The 14,685-nt window shown below is 48.4% G+C and overlaps 1 protein-coding gene across 1 annotated transcript in view; it reads right to left on the bottom strand.

The window, feature by feature from the left end:
* SARS2 (seryl-tRNA synthetase 2, mitochondrial) overlaps nucleotides 1-12,778 on the bottom strand; it is a 60,408-nt gene extending 47,630 nt beyond the window's left edge. Inside the window, exons 1-5 of the mRNA XM_048501739.1 lie at nucleotides 12,665-12,778; nucleotides 12,542-12,613; nucleotides 3,234-3,329; nucleotides 2,268-2,297; nucleotides 10-150 (exon numbers count right to left, since the gene is read on the bottom strand). Of these exons, the coding sequence (XP_048357696.1) occupies nucleotides 10-150; nucleotides 2,268-2,297; nucleotides 3,234-3,329; nucleotides 12,542-12,613; nucleotides 12,665-12,778 (453 nt within the window). The remainder of the gene's footprint in view (nucleotides 1-9; nucleotides 151-2,267; nucleotides 2,298-3,233; nucleotides 3,330-12,541; nucleotides 12,614-12,664) is intronic.
* Nucleotides 12,779-14,685: the final 1,907 nt, after the last annotated feature.

The raw sequence follows: 14,685 nt of genomic DNA on the forward strand, positions 1-14,685 counted from the left end.
ATCCTTTACCGCATCAGGGTGGGTCCTGTTGGGCATCTTGAGGGCACTCAGGTAGTACTTTTCATCCAACACTGTCTCCTCATGGCGCAAGACGTTGAGCTGGAGGCGGAGTTCTCTCCCTCGCTCTCGCAAAGTCTGGTAAGCAGGGAGCTGGACGGGAAAAGGAGGAAGCAGTCAGATCCAAGCACATGTGGATAAAAGAACAGATCTCATAGCCAAGTTTAACTGAGGACAAAACTCCAGGGGCCTTGGCCACTCGGGAGGGGGTGGGGTTCATGGAATGGGACAAACCATGTGACTTTTTTATGGGCAAAGTCTGGCTGATGTGGTCTGGAGGAATCTATAGGGGCTCCCAGCAAGTGTGAACTTAATGGAAACATAGATAAGAAATTTTTGCAAAGAAAATGGCTTTTTAATTGTATTGTCAACATAGTTTTTGCTGCTAATGTTTTGTCTGCATCTATGGCTGGCATCTTCAGAGGCATCTAACATAAGAAAAGGGGGTGCAACAGTAAATATTAATAATAATAGAACTACCACTACTGTTGCACTCTGGCTATAACTAATATTTCAGATACGTATATCTATATACATGAGTTTATATCATTGTTCATATTTTTTATATTTCATTAGTTATAAATACAATCATTTCTTGTCGACTACATCCAACAGGTAAGTTCAACTTATTTTTAACAATTATAACAAATAAATTCAGGGTCATCTGTATTAATTCAGGTAAGTATTTAGTTCATACTCTCCCATCAGTTTAACATCCTTAAGGTAAGTATTCAATCAATGCAAAAACATGTATATACATACATATATTCAGTCCATCTTGGTTCATCAACATTTTATATGAATCCACTGACGGAATTAGAGTATTCTATGCATTATTCAATGATAACGCCGGATTAGCGCACATGCTTCCTCCTTGTGCTTTTAAACACAAGGAGGAAGCACATTGACTTATGCTCATCAGCGTTTCTTGGACTTAAGCCGTCATTGAATACGCATAGATGCATATATTCAGTACCTGAGGGATCATCAGCATTTTATATGAATCCGGGGTTTAGCCATCGAAAACGCTGGATTAGAGCTTGGCAATGCGTTTTCCTCCTTGTGTTTAAAAGAATTTGGACTTATGCCTGTGCACAATTTTGGACTTATCATTGAATACGTACAGAATACTTACCTGAGTGGATTCATATAAAATGTTGATGAACCAAGATGGACTGAATATATGTATGTATATACATGTTTTTGCATTGATTGAATACTTACCTTAAGGATGTTAAACTGATGGGAGAGTATGAACTAAATACTTACCTGAATTAATACAGATGACCCTGAATTTATTTGTTATAATTGTTAAAAATAAGTTGAACTGACCTGTTGGATGTAGTCGACAAGAAATGATTGTATTTATAACTAATGAAATATAAAAAAATATGAACAATGATATAAACTCATGTATATAGATATACGTATCTGAAATCTTCAGAGGCGTGGATGGATGGATGAGATTTTTATACCGCCCAACCCCCAAAGGGCTCTGGGCGGTGCACAACACAGATTTTACATACAATATATACAAAAAAAAACCCATTAGATTAAAATTTAAATTTAAGAACTTAAAACACAGCGGTGAATTCTAATAAAAAATGGCGCCAGCAATGTCTCACTAAACCCCTCCCAAGGAGGGGAACAGAACAAAAGTGGGTCCCCTAGATGATAGGGGACTAAATCGAGGAATAGAATAGAAGGCACCTCGGACAAGCTGCTGGACACTCCAAAAGCCCGGTGGAATCAACTTCAGTCTTACAGGCCCCAAATTCACTCAAGATCCGCAGGGCCTGGACAGCTGGAGTGAAGAGGTTCCACCAGGCAGGGGCTGTTGTTGAAAAGGCCCTGGCCCGAAAGTGGGAGGCCAGCCGATCATTGAGGGCCAGGAACCACATATGGGGTAATGGTCCCAAGTAAAGACATGAGGGTCCCAGGCCACGTAAGGCCTTAAAGGTCAATACCCACACCTTGAAGATGATTCGGAACTCAACTGGGAGCCAGTGGCATTTTGGGGTGGCATTCACCGTTCCATTGTAAAATTCCAAAGGTGCTCACAGGCTCAAAAGGGTTGAGGATCTCGCGAGTTACTGCAGTCTCAATATATTGAAATCAATGGATTTACACTGGATTAACTCCACAAAGGAATGGCACCATGAGTCATCCAGAAAGCAAAAAAAAAAAAAAGGGGGTGGAACTGCTCTTACCGACTGCAGCGCAGTCTTCTCTTGGTTTTTCTGAAATTGGGAAGAGAAAAGAGAAAAGTAAAAGGTTTGCCTCCCTGCACCAACAACATAATTTAGCAATTGCTGCAGGCTATATGCCACAAAACTCGACAAGTCTAACAATGTGGTGTCAATACATCTCCACCCTCACCTACCCCATAAATGCGGTAGGCAGTTTCTCGAGTCACAGTTTTGCAACATTTATGATGCAGAGAAATAAGGATATGAGCACCTTCCTTATGAGGAGAGGCTGCAGCGTTTGGGACTCTTTAGTTTGGAGAGGTCTGAGGGGGATATGATTGAAGTCTATAAATTATGCATGGGGTAGAAAAATGCTCTAGCAGAAAGAAATGCTTCTCTTCTCACAATATTTCAGGAAACCAGGGGCATTCATTGAAAATGGTGTTGGGGAAGAATTAGGACAACCCGTGCTGAAACACTTCTTCACTTCCAACGCAGATTGGCGCTTGGAAAATGTTGCCACAGGAGGTGGTGATGGGCCACTCACCTGATAGCTTCTTTAAAGCGGGGTTTGACAGATTTTCCCAGGGAGGAGAAGCTCCATCTATGGTCACCAATCTTGGATCCTCCTGATCTCCTCCTACAGACCAGGTGCTCCGGAGCAGCAGCAGCAGGCGGCCATTGCTTTCACCTCCTGCAGGTGAGCTCCCAAAGGCACCTGGTGGGCCACTGCGAGTAGCAGAGCTGGACTAGGTGGACTCTGGTCTGATCCAGCTGGCTTGTTCTTATGTTCTTATGAGTCACAATTTTGCAAAATTTATGATGCAGAGAAATACTAACAAAATTTTTAAAAAGATGCCACGTGATAGCAGAGAAATTCTAAACCAAGTATCAGGGAAAGGGATGTGCCCACAGTTTCAGAAGAGTTGCAATTTTTTCTATTTGTATGAGCTTTCCAGTGGGGTTCTTCTACAACAGCAAACTCACCACAAGTTTCTGTACACTTCTGGCCACTTCCTCTTTCTCAGCTTCAACTTTTGTGATCTCCTCTTGTACCTCAGAAAGCCTCTTCCAAGTAGCAAGCTGGCAAGGGGTCATTGAAAAAAGCAAAGAATTGTGAGCTGGACAGGGGTGAAGAAAGTGAGCTTCAAAAGTGGGTATTTTAAATAAACCAACCAAAATGGGCCACCTTGAGCCAAGAGGAAAGGTGGGGTATACAACTTTAATAAATAGAGATGTTGTATTGTCGAAGGCTTTCATGGCCGGAATCACTGGGGTGCTGTGTGGTTTCCGGGCTGTATGGTCGCCGCCGTATCTTTCCTGATGTTTCGCCTGCATCTGTGGCTGGCATCTTCAGAGGATCTAGAGCAGGGGTCTGCAACCTGCGGCTCTCCAGATGTTCATGGGCTACAAATCGCAGTGCAGTCCATGAACATCTGGAGGGCCAGAACTTGACACCCTCCTCTTTGGCATCAGATCCTCTGAAGATGCCAGCCACAGATGCAGGCGAAACGTCAGGAGAGAATGCTGCTAGAACATGGCCATACAGCCCCAAAACCAGCACAGCACCAATGAGATGTTACTGCAAAGAGCGAATGCTACTTGTGGGCTTTAACAGAAGGTGACAGTGTCGGTTACAAAAGAAACAGTGCTACTCTGCTGTGAATTAACAAACCGAATCTAGAGGAGTTTAAGGTACCAAACTTTAAAATGACAAAGAGTTTGTTTTTAAAATCTGCCCTTTCTCTACTCTAAAGAGTCTCAAAACAGCTTACAATCACTTTCCCTTCCCACCCCCTACAAGAGCCCCTTGTGAGGCAAGTGGCCTGAGAGAGTTCTGAGAGAACTGTGAGTGGCCCAAGGTCACCCAGCAGCCTTCATGTGGAGGAGCAGGGAGTCAAACCCAGATTAGAGTCCATCACCCTTAACCACTACACCATGCTGGTTAGAAAGTTGGTTGACCAACTGAAGCAGGTTCAGATGAGGGGTCGTAGTGGTGGTCTGGGATACACATCCCATGAGGAAAGGTTGAAGAAATGGGATGAGTTGGACCTAGAAAAAAAAACAGCTGAAGGACAGCAGGAGGATATCAGTGTCAAGACCCGAGTGTTCGGTATTGCCATGAATCTCCAGGTGGGAGCAGGGGATGGTGGCATCTGGGGTCGCTCTGACTGATCTCAGGCTGCTTACAGGAGCAGCAGTGGCGTAGGAGGTTATGAGAGCCTGCATCTAATTCAAGAGGAATCCGGCTTGATTCCCAGCTCTGCCACTTCGAACTGTGGAAGCTTATCTGGGGAACGGATTAGGCCTCAAGCACTCCCACACACACCAGCTGGGTGACCTTGGGCTAGTCACAGCTTCTCGGAGCTCTCTCAGCCCCACCTACCTCACAGGGTGTTTGTTGTGAGGGGAGCGCGGTTGAGGATTGTAAGCCCTTTGAGTCTCCTGCAGAGAAAGGACATAAACTAAACTCTCTGCTTCTTCTACTTTCACTTTCCCAAACTTTGTTTCTTTGAAACAACCTTCCCACGAGATCTTCTAAGAGAGCTATTTTCTGGTCTGGGGCAGTGGGAGGTACACAGCAGACTTCATGTGCAGGAGCAGGGAAACAAGTCCAGTTCACCAGATAAGAGTCCGCTGCTCAAATGGAGGAGTGGGGAATCAAAACTGGTTTTCTTTATATGATAACGGCTGCTAGAATTGAAATTGCTAAACGATGGAAAAAGAAAGAGGTGCCAACAGTGAGAAATTGGGAAGACAAACTGCAGGAAATAATGAGTCTTGATCAGTTAACCTGGAGGCTGAAAGATAATACTGAAAGATTTGAAGAAATATGGAAACCATTTATACAATTTTATAAACTATAAATTTTGTTTAAAATATAAAATGATATATTATATAGACAGCTATAGGGAAAGGAGTGAGAACTTCTGTAAAAGGTTTTATTTCGCTAATGTCATACCACATTTAGTTTTTCTTTGGAAACAAAGCAATTAGTTAAAAAGAATCAAAGTTGCTGAGGTTTTTCTTTCTTTCTAACATGTTGATGGTTAGAACTATATGGCATTACGGAGATAAAGTTTGCCACTGCATTTTATCTAAATTGTAATGAAGATAATCAATAGAAAGACAGGATGTGATATGTATAATTACTTAATTATTAACCGAAATGTGTTATGTATTTATTTATTTATTTATTTGTTTGTTTGTTTCACTTTTATACCGCCCTCCCCCAGGGGGCTCAGGGCGGTTCACATCATAATACAGCAAGTGAATAACAAAATAAAATACTAAAACTTCATAATAGTTAAAAGCAACTCACTTAAAGCCAGCCAAAACAATTAAAACAGATGGCGACAGCTGATAGCTCCCCCCGCCCTAAGAGGGGAACAGCCGGCCCTAGCTGTTATTAATGGGCATTCATCGTTGTCGGCCTCCCCAAAAGCCTCCGGAATAACTCTCATTTACAGGCCCTGCGGAACTTTGCAGGTCCCCAAGAGGGGCCCTACGAAATGGAGGAAGAGCATCTCCACTGAGGCAGGGCCAGGGCCGTGAAAGCCCTGGCCCTGGTGGAGGCCAGCCGCATCAATACAGAGGGGCAGGGATCTCCAGTAGGTTGGCCTCCGGCCTAACGCAGAGATCGACGTGGGACATATGGGGCCAGACGGTCCCTAAGGTACGAGGGTCCCAGAGACCGCCAGGTGAAGGCCTTAAAGGCTAACACCCAATACCTTTGAAGACGCACTCGAATTCAACTGAGCCAGTGCAGGCGTGCAACACGGGTGTGATATGATCTCTGCTGCACCACCCGCGGAGCAGAGACGAGCCGCCGCGATGCTGGACCAGTTTCAGCTTCCTCGATCAGCCTCAAGGGTGGCAGGCCCGCCAGAGAGCGAAAGGCAATAGTCTAATCTGGAGGTGACCGCTGCATGAATCACTGTGGCCAGATCCGGCCCGGAGAGGAGGCCAGCCGCCGGCTCAGCTTTTAAGATGGCAAACGCAACCGTGGGTTACATGGGCCAATTTGGCCCCATAGAAAGAGATTTAATCTAGGTGGGACCCCAGGCTGCTTAACTGAGGGGCCCGGTGCTAATAAGGCCCTCCCACACCGGGCGCGGCTGGAAAACCTCCGCTTCTGCGACGGCAGCTGACTTCGTTTTCGCTGGATTCAGTTTTAATCCCGTTTTGCATCAACTAACCAGCAACCGGGCCTTCCAAAACAATGCTGTAGAGCTGCAGGGCGGGCGCTCTGCCCTCCATCGACAGAATGAGCTGGTATCATCAGCGCATTTCGATGGCACTCCAGCCCAAAGCCCGCATTCAGCTGAGCAAGGGGTCGATATAGATGTTAAATAACAGCTGGGACAACAACGCCTCCCTGCTGAGGCACGCCGCGAATGAAATGGCACTGGCGAAGCTCGTCCCCGCGACCACACTTTGTGCTGACTCCGTCCCGGAGAAACGAGGCAATCCATTGAAGGACAGCAATTCGCGACTCCCCGAAACGCCAGGCGGTGGGTCAAAAGGTCGGTTTCCACTACATCGGGAACGCCAGCGGTGAGATCCAATAGCACCAGCAGCCGATCCGCTTTGGTCAAGCTTTCGCATAATGGAGCGATCTGTGATAGCTTACTTGAGAACAGTCTCCTCGTCTCCATGCCCAGCACGAAGCCGACTGGAAGGGGATCAAAGGCCGATGCGCCCTCCAGAAATCCCTGAAGCTGCTCCAGCCATTTCAATTACCTTCCCCAGAAACGGCGATCTCTGGAACGGGCGTAATTGGCCGGATCACTAGGATCTAACGACGGCCTTTTAAGAGTGGGCGACCACGTTCTCAACCTAATTCGACAAACTCCCTGCTCAAGGGAGCAATTGGATAATAGCTAACAGGTGGGGTCGTAACTCCTCCGGCTATGCTTTAATAAGCCAGAGGGGCAATGGATCCAGAGCATGGTGTAGGTCTAACAGCAGCTAGGGGCTCTGTCAACATCGCCAGAGAGCAGGGAAAACTGGGCCATGCAAGGGCCAGAAGACGCAAGGGAGCCTCCATTCGCTAATTGCCCCCCAAGGTGGCAGGAAGGTCCTGGCGGAGTTTAATGCCATTTATCTGCAAATAGCCTATAAAAGCCTCGCTGCGCCATAATGGCCAATTGATCATTTTGAACCTCTGATAAAGAGGTAAGGGATCAATGATGCTAAACAGTTACAGCTCGGCGAGAGCTAGCAGACGCGAAGCAGGAGGAGAAGAAAACTTCTTTGCTCCTCCTTTCTTCACCGCCATCTCATAGGCCTTCTCATAAGCCGCCCCATAAGATGTCTTCGCGAGTTCGGCCACGACTTCTCCACACTCGCCTAGCCGCCTAAGCTCCCACTTCAAACAGCTCCTCCGTATTCACGAGCCAGCCGGTGAGCCAGTCAAGAGGGCCGCCGGGGAGCAATAATCTCGATGGCATCTGAAAGGCGGGCATTCCAGTCCGCTACTAGGCCATCGAGTGCCGGGTGGGTTCAGGATCCCGTGAGAGCATTCAGGAATCCATCAGATCCATAGCCCGCTGGCTGTGCATAAATACGCCGTCAGACGGGTGTTGCGCATGCTCATCCGGAGCCTTCAGGGCATAGTGGTCGCGACTACGCACTCTGTCAGTAGAGGATATGACCACATCAACACTCCGACCCAAAGACCAAATCCAGTGTGTGACCGCCTCGGGTGGAGTGGGGCCAGAATTTACCAGGAGAGGCCCAGCGCCGCCATGGATGACACCACTCAGGTCCGCAGGGCCATCGCGGCATGAGGGCGTGGTACGATGGACGCGGCAGTCCTCCCCAGAACAATAATTCTGGGGTACCTCAACCACCAGTCTGCCATCACCACTTCCAGCAGTCGCTGCAGGCCGCCTCTGGGGCGCCAGGCTTAATCGGGTACACCAGGAGAACAGCCAACCTCCAATGCCAACCACCCAGGCCGACACCACTCCATACCAATGATCCAGGGATGATATCCCCTAAAGGATGGTATCTCGACTAACAATGCCACGCCACCGCCCTGTGTTCGACGGGTGGGAGGCAATTCTGTAAACCTGGGGCTGATCTCACCTGCTTACAGTCTCTCGCCGCGACCCAGGTTTCCCGTGACACAAGCAGGGTCCATCTGTTGAACTCCAAGAAAGTCCCGAGAACAGCGGTCTTATTGTTTGCGACCGGCATTTATCAACACTAAAAAGACTAAGCAGGGTGTCTTCGAACTCCAGCTACTCTTCGGCCCCTGGGATAGGTCGAGGTCAGAAAGTGAACGAGCATAAATCATTATCTCTCGGCCCACCTTCTCTCATATGGCCGGCCACCGGGCCACTTGCCCTCATTGGCCCCCCCATTAACACTGGGATCCCCATTCCCAGGAAAGGTGCTGCCCTCATCCCCGGCTGTCCCTCCTAACCCAACCCCGCAACAACTTCCACCGTAGGTGGACTCAGCTTGCCACCACTAGCTAGTCTATTTACACTAACACTACACAATACAACAGGCAAGCCAATACAAATATACTAATAATTAACCCCATTTACTATTCTAATGCTAACCTACTACAATCCTATAATCAACAGTTTTTATATAATAGCAATAGTAGCTATACAGAATTACAAATGGTAGTTTCGTATGATTAGGTGCAAAGCGAAATATGTCCAGATGTCCGCTATACAGTTACCCAGAGCTTCCTCACCAATGGGCTGTTGATGGAATCTACAAAGCGGCTACACAACAAGCTGGTCTTTGGGAATGAAGGTTAAGGGCTTCGAGGGCATGGCCAGTGGCCACGATAACCAGGAGATGGCACTAGATCATATTCATCATCGGGTGGAAGCTTTCTGCCACTCACCAGTTTCCAACCCTTCAGGATTGAACCATAAAATAGTTAGTAATTATATTATAGTAGCTGCCAAAAGACTCCTTACCAATAGTACATCTCCTTGAACACAGTCTCCTCGGGTTCTCTCCTTCATCACCGGCCCTGCCATTGGTGAAATCTTGGTCTCCAGTCTCAGGTACTGAGGAGGAGGAGGACTTCACCAAAACTCCGGATTAAAACCAAGGTAACGCCTCTGCCACCGACTCCACCCCCCAACTCTGAAGGGAAATCCCTGATCCCGCCAATTCTCCGACCGGAGTCTCAAGATGTATTTTTTTTCTGTGTATGTTGCTTGCCGCCTCACAGAAGATGGTTCTCCCTCGCCTTTAAACACCCGGTCCGTTCTCCACACTGTTCCCAGCCCTTCGCCAAACGCCCAAATCCACGCCTTTGTGCCCAGCTAGGGTTTCTGCCACAACCTCCTTGCAGTATTCGCCACTGACTTCTAATTCGCGGCCTTTGCTGGGGGGCGAAGGCTGGGCGCCATCAAGTAGGACGGAGAAATGTATTATGAGCAGGAAATGGCTAGCCGACATCAGCCGGCGAGGGCGGACTGTTCCATGAAGGCAAAAGGCACAGAAAGCTAAAGGTCCGAGAGGTCTCCGCCACTCACCTTCTTTGATGGTAACACCTTATTGACAAGGAGTCCAAGTGCTTAGCAAAGTCCGAGACACCGCCAGCATCAGAAGAAGGTGAAGACGGCGGCAGGCGCATGGAGGCGAGAAGCGAGGGGCACAGCAGGAGGTAGATATCGCGATGCCGCTGTAATTCACTGTTTTCCCTAATTGGGAGATTTTCAAGCTCCTAAAATGAATAGTGCTATCAGTATACTGTAGATAGCTAAAACCCCTTTTCCGGCTGAAATATGCAGAGGAGATCTTAAAACCTCATTGCTATGAGCCCGCTGTTGAGCTCCGGCTATGCCTAATCTTATTAGAATTCTATCTAAGTTCGTTTTCTTGTTTTAAACAACTGTAATTAGAAATCTTAATAAACTTTATTTAAAAAACCTGGTTCTCCGGATTCCACTGCTTTTCACCTCTACGCCCAGTGTGTAATTTTTTTTCATGTACCCCCAAATGCTCTGGTGGGCTGTGTCCCCCAAGCTATGAAGCCTGAGGTTGCCCACCCAAACACTAAGGAGGGTTGACTGCTCAGCTAGCTTCTGAGATCTGGCTTTTCTTGGAGCAGCAGCTGCCAACCTTTTCACTCACATACCTCTTTGAAGAAGAAGAAGAGTTTGGATTTATATCCCCCCCTTCTCTCTCCTGCAGGAGACTCAAAGGGCTGACACCTCTTTGCCTTACAATCCCCCCCTCACAACAAACACCCTGTGAGGTAGGTGGGCCGAGAGAGCCCGAGAAGATGACTAGCCCAAGGTCACCCAGCTGGCATGGAGTGCACAGGCTAATCTGAATTCTGCGGTGGCAGAGCTGGGGAATCAAACCCAGTTCCTCCAGATTAGATACACATGAGCTCTTAACCTCCCACGCCAATCGCTCTCTTGGCAACCCATTTCCCTAAAACTGAACCCCCATATCATAAAGAAGAAGATGTCAAGACATTTCTACCTTACTCTAAATACATGAATGAGTGACTGGGGGGATGTAAGTCTTGGCAGGGACATTTTTGCCAGCTACGTTCTGTATGCTTGTTAGGTCTCGAAGCCCTGAAACTATAAATGAACTCTGTCTTGTTGATCAGTAGTGGTTATTGATAGGCAACGAAGCACCCAGCTGGTAAAAGCCAGTTATGCTGGACATGGCTTTTGCTAACCCTTTATACAGAAGTTAACCCCCCCCCCGCTTTCCCGTTTTCCCAAAGATTGTGAGAAAGAAGTGTTCTGGAGCTTAGGTGCCCCAAAGTCGGCGACAGATAGAGACAAAGCCATCTGGTCTCTTGCCTCCACAGGACAATGGAAACATCCTTGCCTCCACAGGACAATGGAAACATCCATGGGACCAAGAGTGTCAGGAGTGATAGGCACAGGGCAAAGGCCCTGTCCACAGAGCAATAACCATCCAAAAGCTTCTTCAGTGTTCAGAGATGTATTGTTTCTTCAATTCTTGCTGAAAGAGAAGAGGAGCCTCCTCTGTTAGCAGCAGGGAGGAGGTCTAAAGGCCAAGCTGCTTGCGTAGCCATAATTTATACCCTCTTACAAACATCCCTCCTTGTCTTCTGATGAGCCTAAGAAGGTGCCAGGACCTGGTCATCTCATCCCACCTTTTACCACACCTTGCCCATTCCCATATTTGGTGAAACTTAAGTTTTAAGCGTAACGAGGCAGCCCTGGGCAAACTGTAGCCCTGGGCAAACCTGAGTTGGATGCCCCCCCCCCACCCCCCCCCATGGGCAGCCACCCACCACGACCACCAACCCTTTTTTTGCACCAGGACACTGGTGCCTGCAGGGGGTGCATTTTTGTGACATATCAGCACCAACATTTCAGATACCAACTGCATCTCAAACCTTGGGGTGCCACCATGACAGTCCCCAGATGATACCCTGAAATTTTGGTGCTGATACGTCCAAGAATGTCCCTCCCCTGCAAGAACATCCTAGAAATTTTGCCCAAGAATCTTTGTTCTGTACTTCATTGAGTTTTCTGCATTGTTGTCAATGGGGTTGCAGGCTGGGGCACATTTGAAAGCATTGAACCAAATCCAGTTCTCATCAGGAGATCGTTCTATCTCCCCCAACTTTGTGCAGTTTGGTTCAGGGGCCAAAGTTATGGACCTCAAAACTGTAGCCCTATCTCCTATTAGCCATTGGGAAATGGGGATAAGACCCCTTTGGGGAGTCCATAAACTTTGGGACTCCTGAACCAAACCTCACCAAACTTGGGAGGTAGCATAGCAGTACAGTCTCCCTGATGATAGCCGCTGAAATTGTGGTGCCGCTTAGTTTAAAATCTGCACCTCCTGCAGGCCAAAAATGGAAACTACTAAAATAACAATTCTAAAACGAACTCCAGCATTTTGATGTTTCCGCCTCCTTAAGGTGATGCTCCTGGTAGTTCACCTTGCCCAATACCGGGTATTATGCCAGTGGGGAAGGGCATGAAATTGTCAGGCCCCTTTGAGTCTCCTACAGGGAGAGAAGGGGATATAAATCCAAACTCCTCTTCTTCCTCTTCTTCTTCTTAATGTGTGAAGCCATAAAAGATCAAGGAAAGAATGTCCCAGTACAGCAGCGGTAACATATAGCTGGCTGGTTACATATATTTTGCTGCAATTACGTTGAGTCAGGAATGCATCTCAATCAATCGGATACAACCTTCAGCAATATATTTTCTAACAAACACAGCAGACCAGGAACGCACTGCGATCAGTCAGGCGCAGCACGAATCCAGCCTCCACCCCAAACCACTCGCCGCCCCGCCGGGGCCGCTTACAATCTGGCGCAGGTCGCCGGGCGCCAGGGGCCCCTTCCGCCTCTCCAGCTCCCGCTCGGCCTCCTCCGGCCGCTACCAGCGCCTTCCATGTCCAGGCGGCCGCGCCGTCCAGCCGTTCTGCACCTGTTCGTACAGCCGGCTCTTCCCAGCGGCGGCGCGGCGGCTCTCCGTCCTCGCCAGCGGCCGGGCCCACCATTGCCGCCCCAGGTGCCAGGAGAGCCGCATGGGCGCCGCCATGTTGGGAGGTCACATGACACCGCGCGGCCGCCGGCCCATGTCGCAGCGCCTCCTGACCACGTGCCAACGACGGACCAATCAGGAGCGGACGCTGAGATGTAGTTGCCATGGGGAACATAAGGTGGGAGGGACTGGTGTACCAGTCGTGTGATATAGAGAAGAATGCAATTTTTCTCCACTGCACGTGGTGGAGTTTAAAAAAGGGGAAAGGAGGACAGCAAAAGCCTAGGTGTCTTTGTGTGCACCAGACCCGCAAACATCCCCCCTAGAAAATTAGGATTTTACCCTTTGCAGGAGGAAATGTTGGAGATTTGGGGTGGAGCCAGGGGAAGGCAGTGCTCAGGTAGTTTAAGCAGGATCTGATGCCAAAGAGGAGGGTGTCAAGTTTTCAGCCCTCCAGATGTTCATGGACTGCCAGGGCTGATGGGATTTGTAGTCCATGAACATCTGGAGAGCCGCAGGTTGCGTAAGTAGACCTCGCTCTAGAGTGCACCCATGCTTGGACTGCAGAGGAAGCCAAATTGTCCGCAGGGAATTGTGTTGAAGAAAAACTGACTGGCGCTTTTCCTCAGCATGCCCATTTGCATTGTGGCAATGACTAGCAGTCAAAAAAAGACTGCAGTTGGCATTTCAATGCAGCTTCTTGCCAAGTCAGCAATGTGAACAACATCCGCATCGTTATATTAGTGGCACTACACTCTCCGATGGATCATACTTATCAGTCTCGCCAGCATGGCTAATTGGCCATGCTGGCAGGGCTGATGGGAATTGAAGTCCATACCATCTGGAGTGCCAAAGCAAGTTCGCCACCTCATGCCCCGCCGCCACATCATTATACGGGCTATCATTTAGAATCCTTCATACACGCCAAGAGATTCTAAAGTATTCTTGAAAACCCACAAAATGAGTTGACAGAACTCTGGCCAACAAAATCTTCAAAGGCTCATAGCATTTTCAATAGTCATCAAATATATCCCATAATCAAATCGTTTATACAGTTCAAGTTGGACTGTGGTTATCTCTGTGCTGCTGTTCTCCAGTCACAAACATCCAGGTGGAGGCTAAGAATCTCTTGAGATTACAACTGATCTCCAGGGAACAGAGATCAGTTCACCTGAGAAAATGGAGGCATTGAAGATGGATTCTATGGCATTGATACCCAGAGGTGGGATCCAGCAGGTTCTCACAGGTTCCCCGAGTAGGTTACTAATTATTTCATGCAGCCAAGAGGGGGTTACTAATTGGTGATTTTGCCACGCGGGATTTTGGCCTTAGCACGCCTCCTCCCTGTGCCAGTACCGCCACAGAACTTGAAGCAGTCTAGAAGAGAGGCACTGCTACATGGCAGCTCATACCAAGTGCGCCGCATTTGTTTCCTCCCACCTGCGACCAGTGCAGCTGCCAAGCGGCCCTGCCACTGATAGATCTGTCATGACAGCCACAGCCCCGTCCCTGGAATGCCCGGCCACGCCTCTGGCCATGCCCCGGCCCCAGCCCCATCGGCGCCTACGCCACAGTTGAATCCCACCACCATGGGAACCTGTTATTAGGCCCCTTTGGATCCCAAATTCACTGATTATAATTCCCATTGAAATCTTCCCTCACTCCAGGCCCCACCACCAAAATCTCCAGTTATTTCGCAACACAGAGCTGGCAACCCTAATTTCAATTAATCTCCACACAACAGAGATTAGCTCTCCTGGAGAAATGGCTGCTTTGGAAAGTGAACCTATAGTAATGTACCCAGGTGAGGTTACTTCCACAAACCTGCCCCACCCAGCCAGGTTACCATGTACAAGCTAGTGAAGGGATGGGAAGGAACCAGAGGTGGATCCAGCAGGTTCAGGTTCCTGAGAATAGGTTACCACCATTTGTGTGTGCCAGAGGGGCCAAGGGTGATTTTGCCA

The sequence above is a fragment of the Sphaerodactylus townsendi genome, linkage group LG06 (genome assembly GCF_021028975.2).
Source record: "Sphaerodactylus townsendi isolate TG3544 linkage group LG06, MPM_Stown_v2.3, whole genome shotgun sequence".
Lineage (NCBI taxonomy): Eukaryota > Metazoa > Chordata > Lepidosauria > Squamata > Sphaerodactylidae > Sphaerodactylus > Sphaerodactylus townsendi.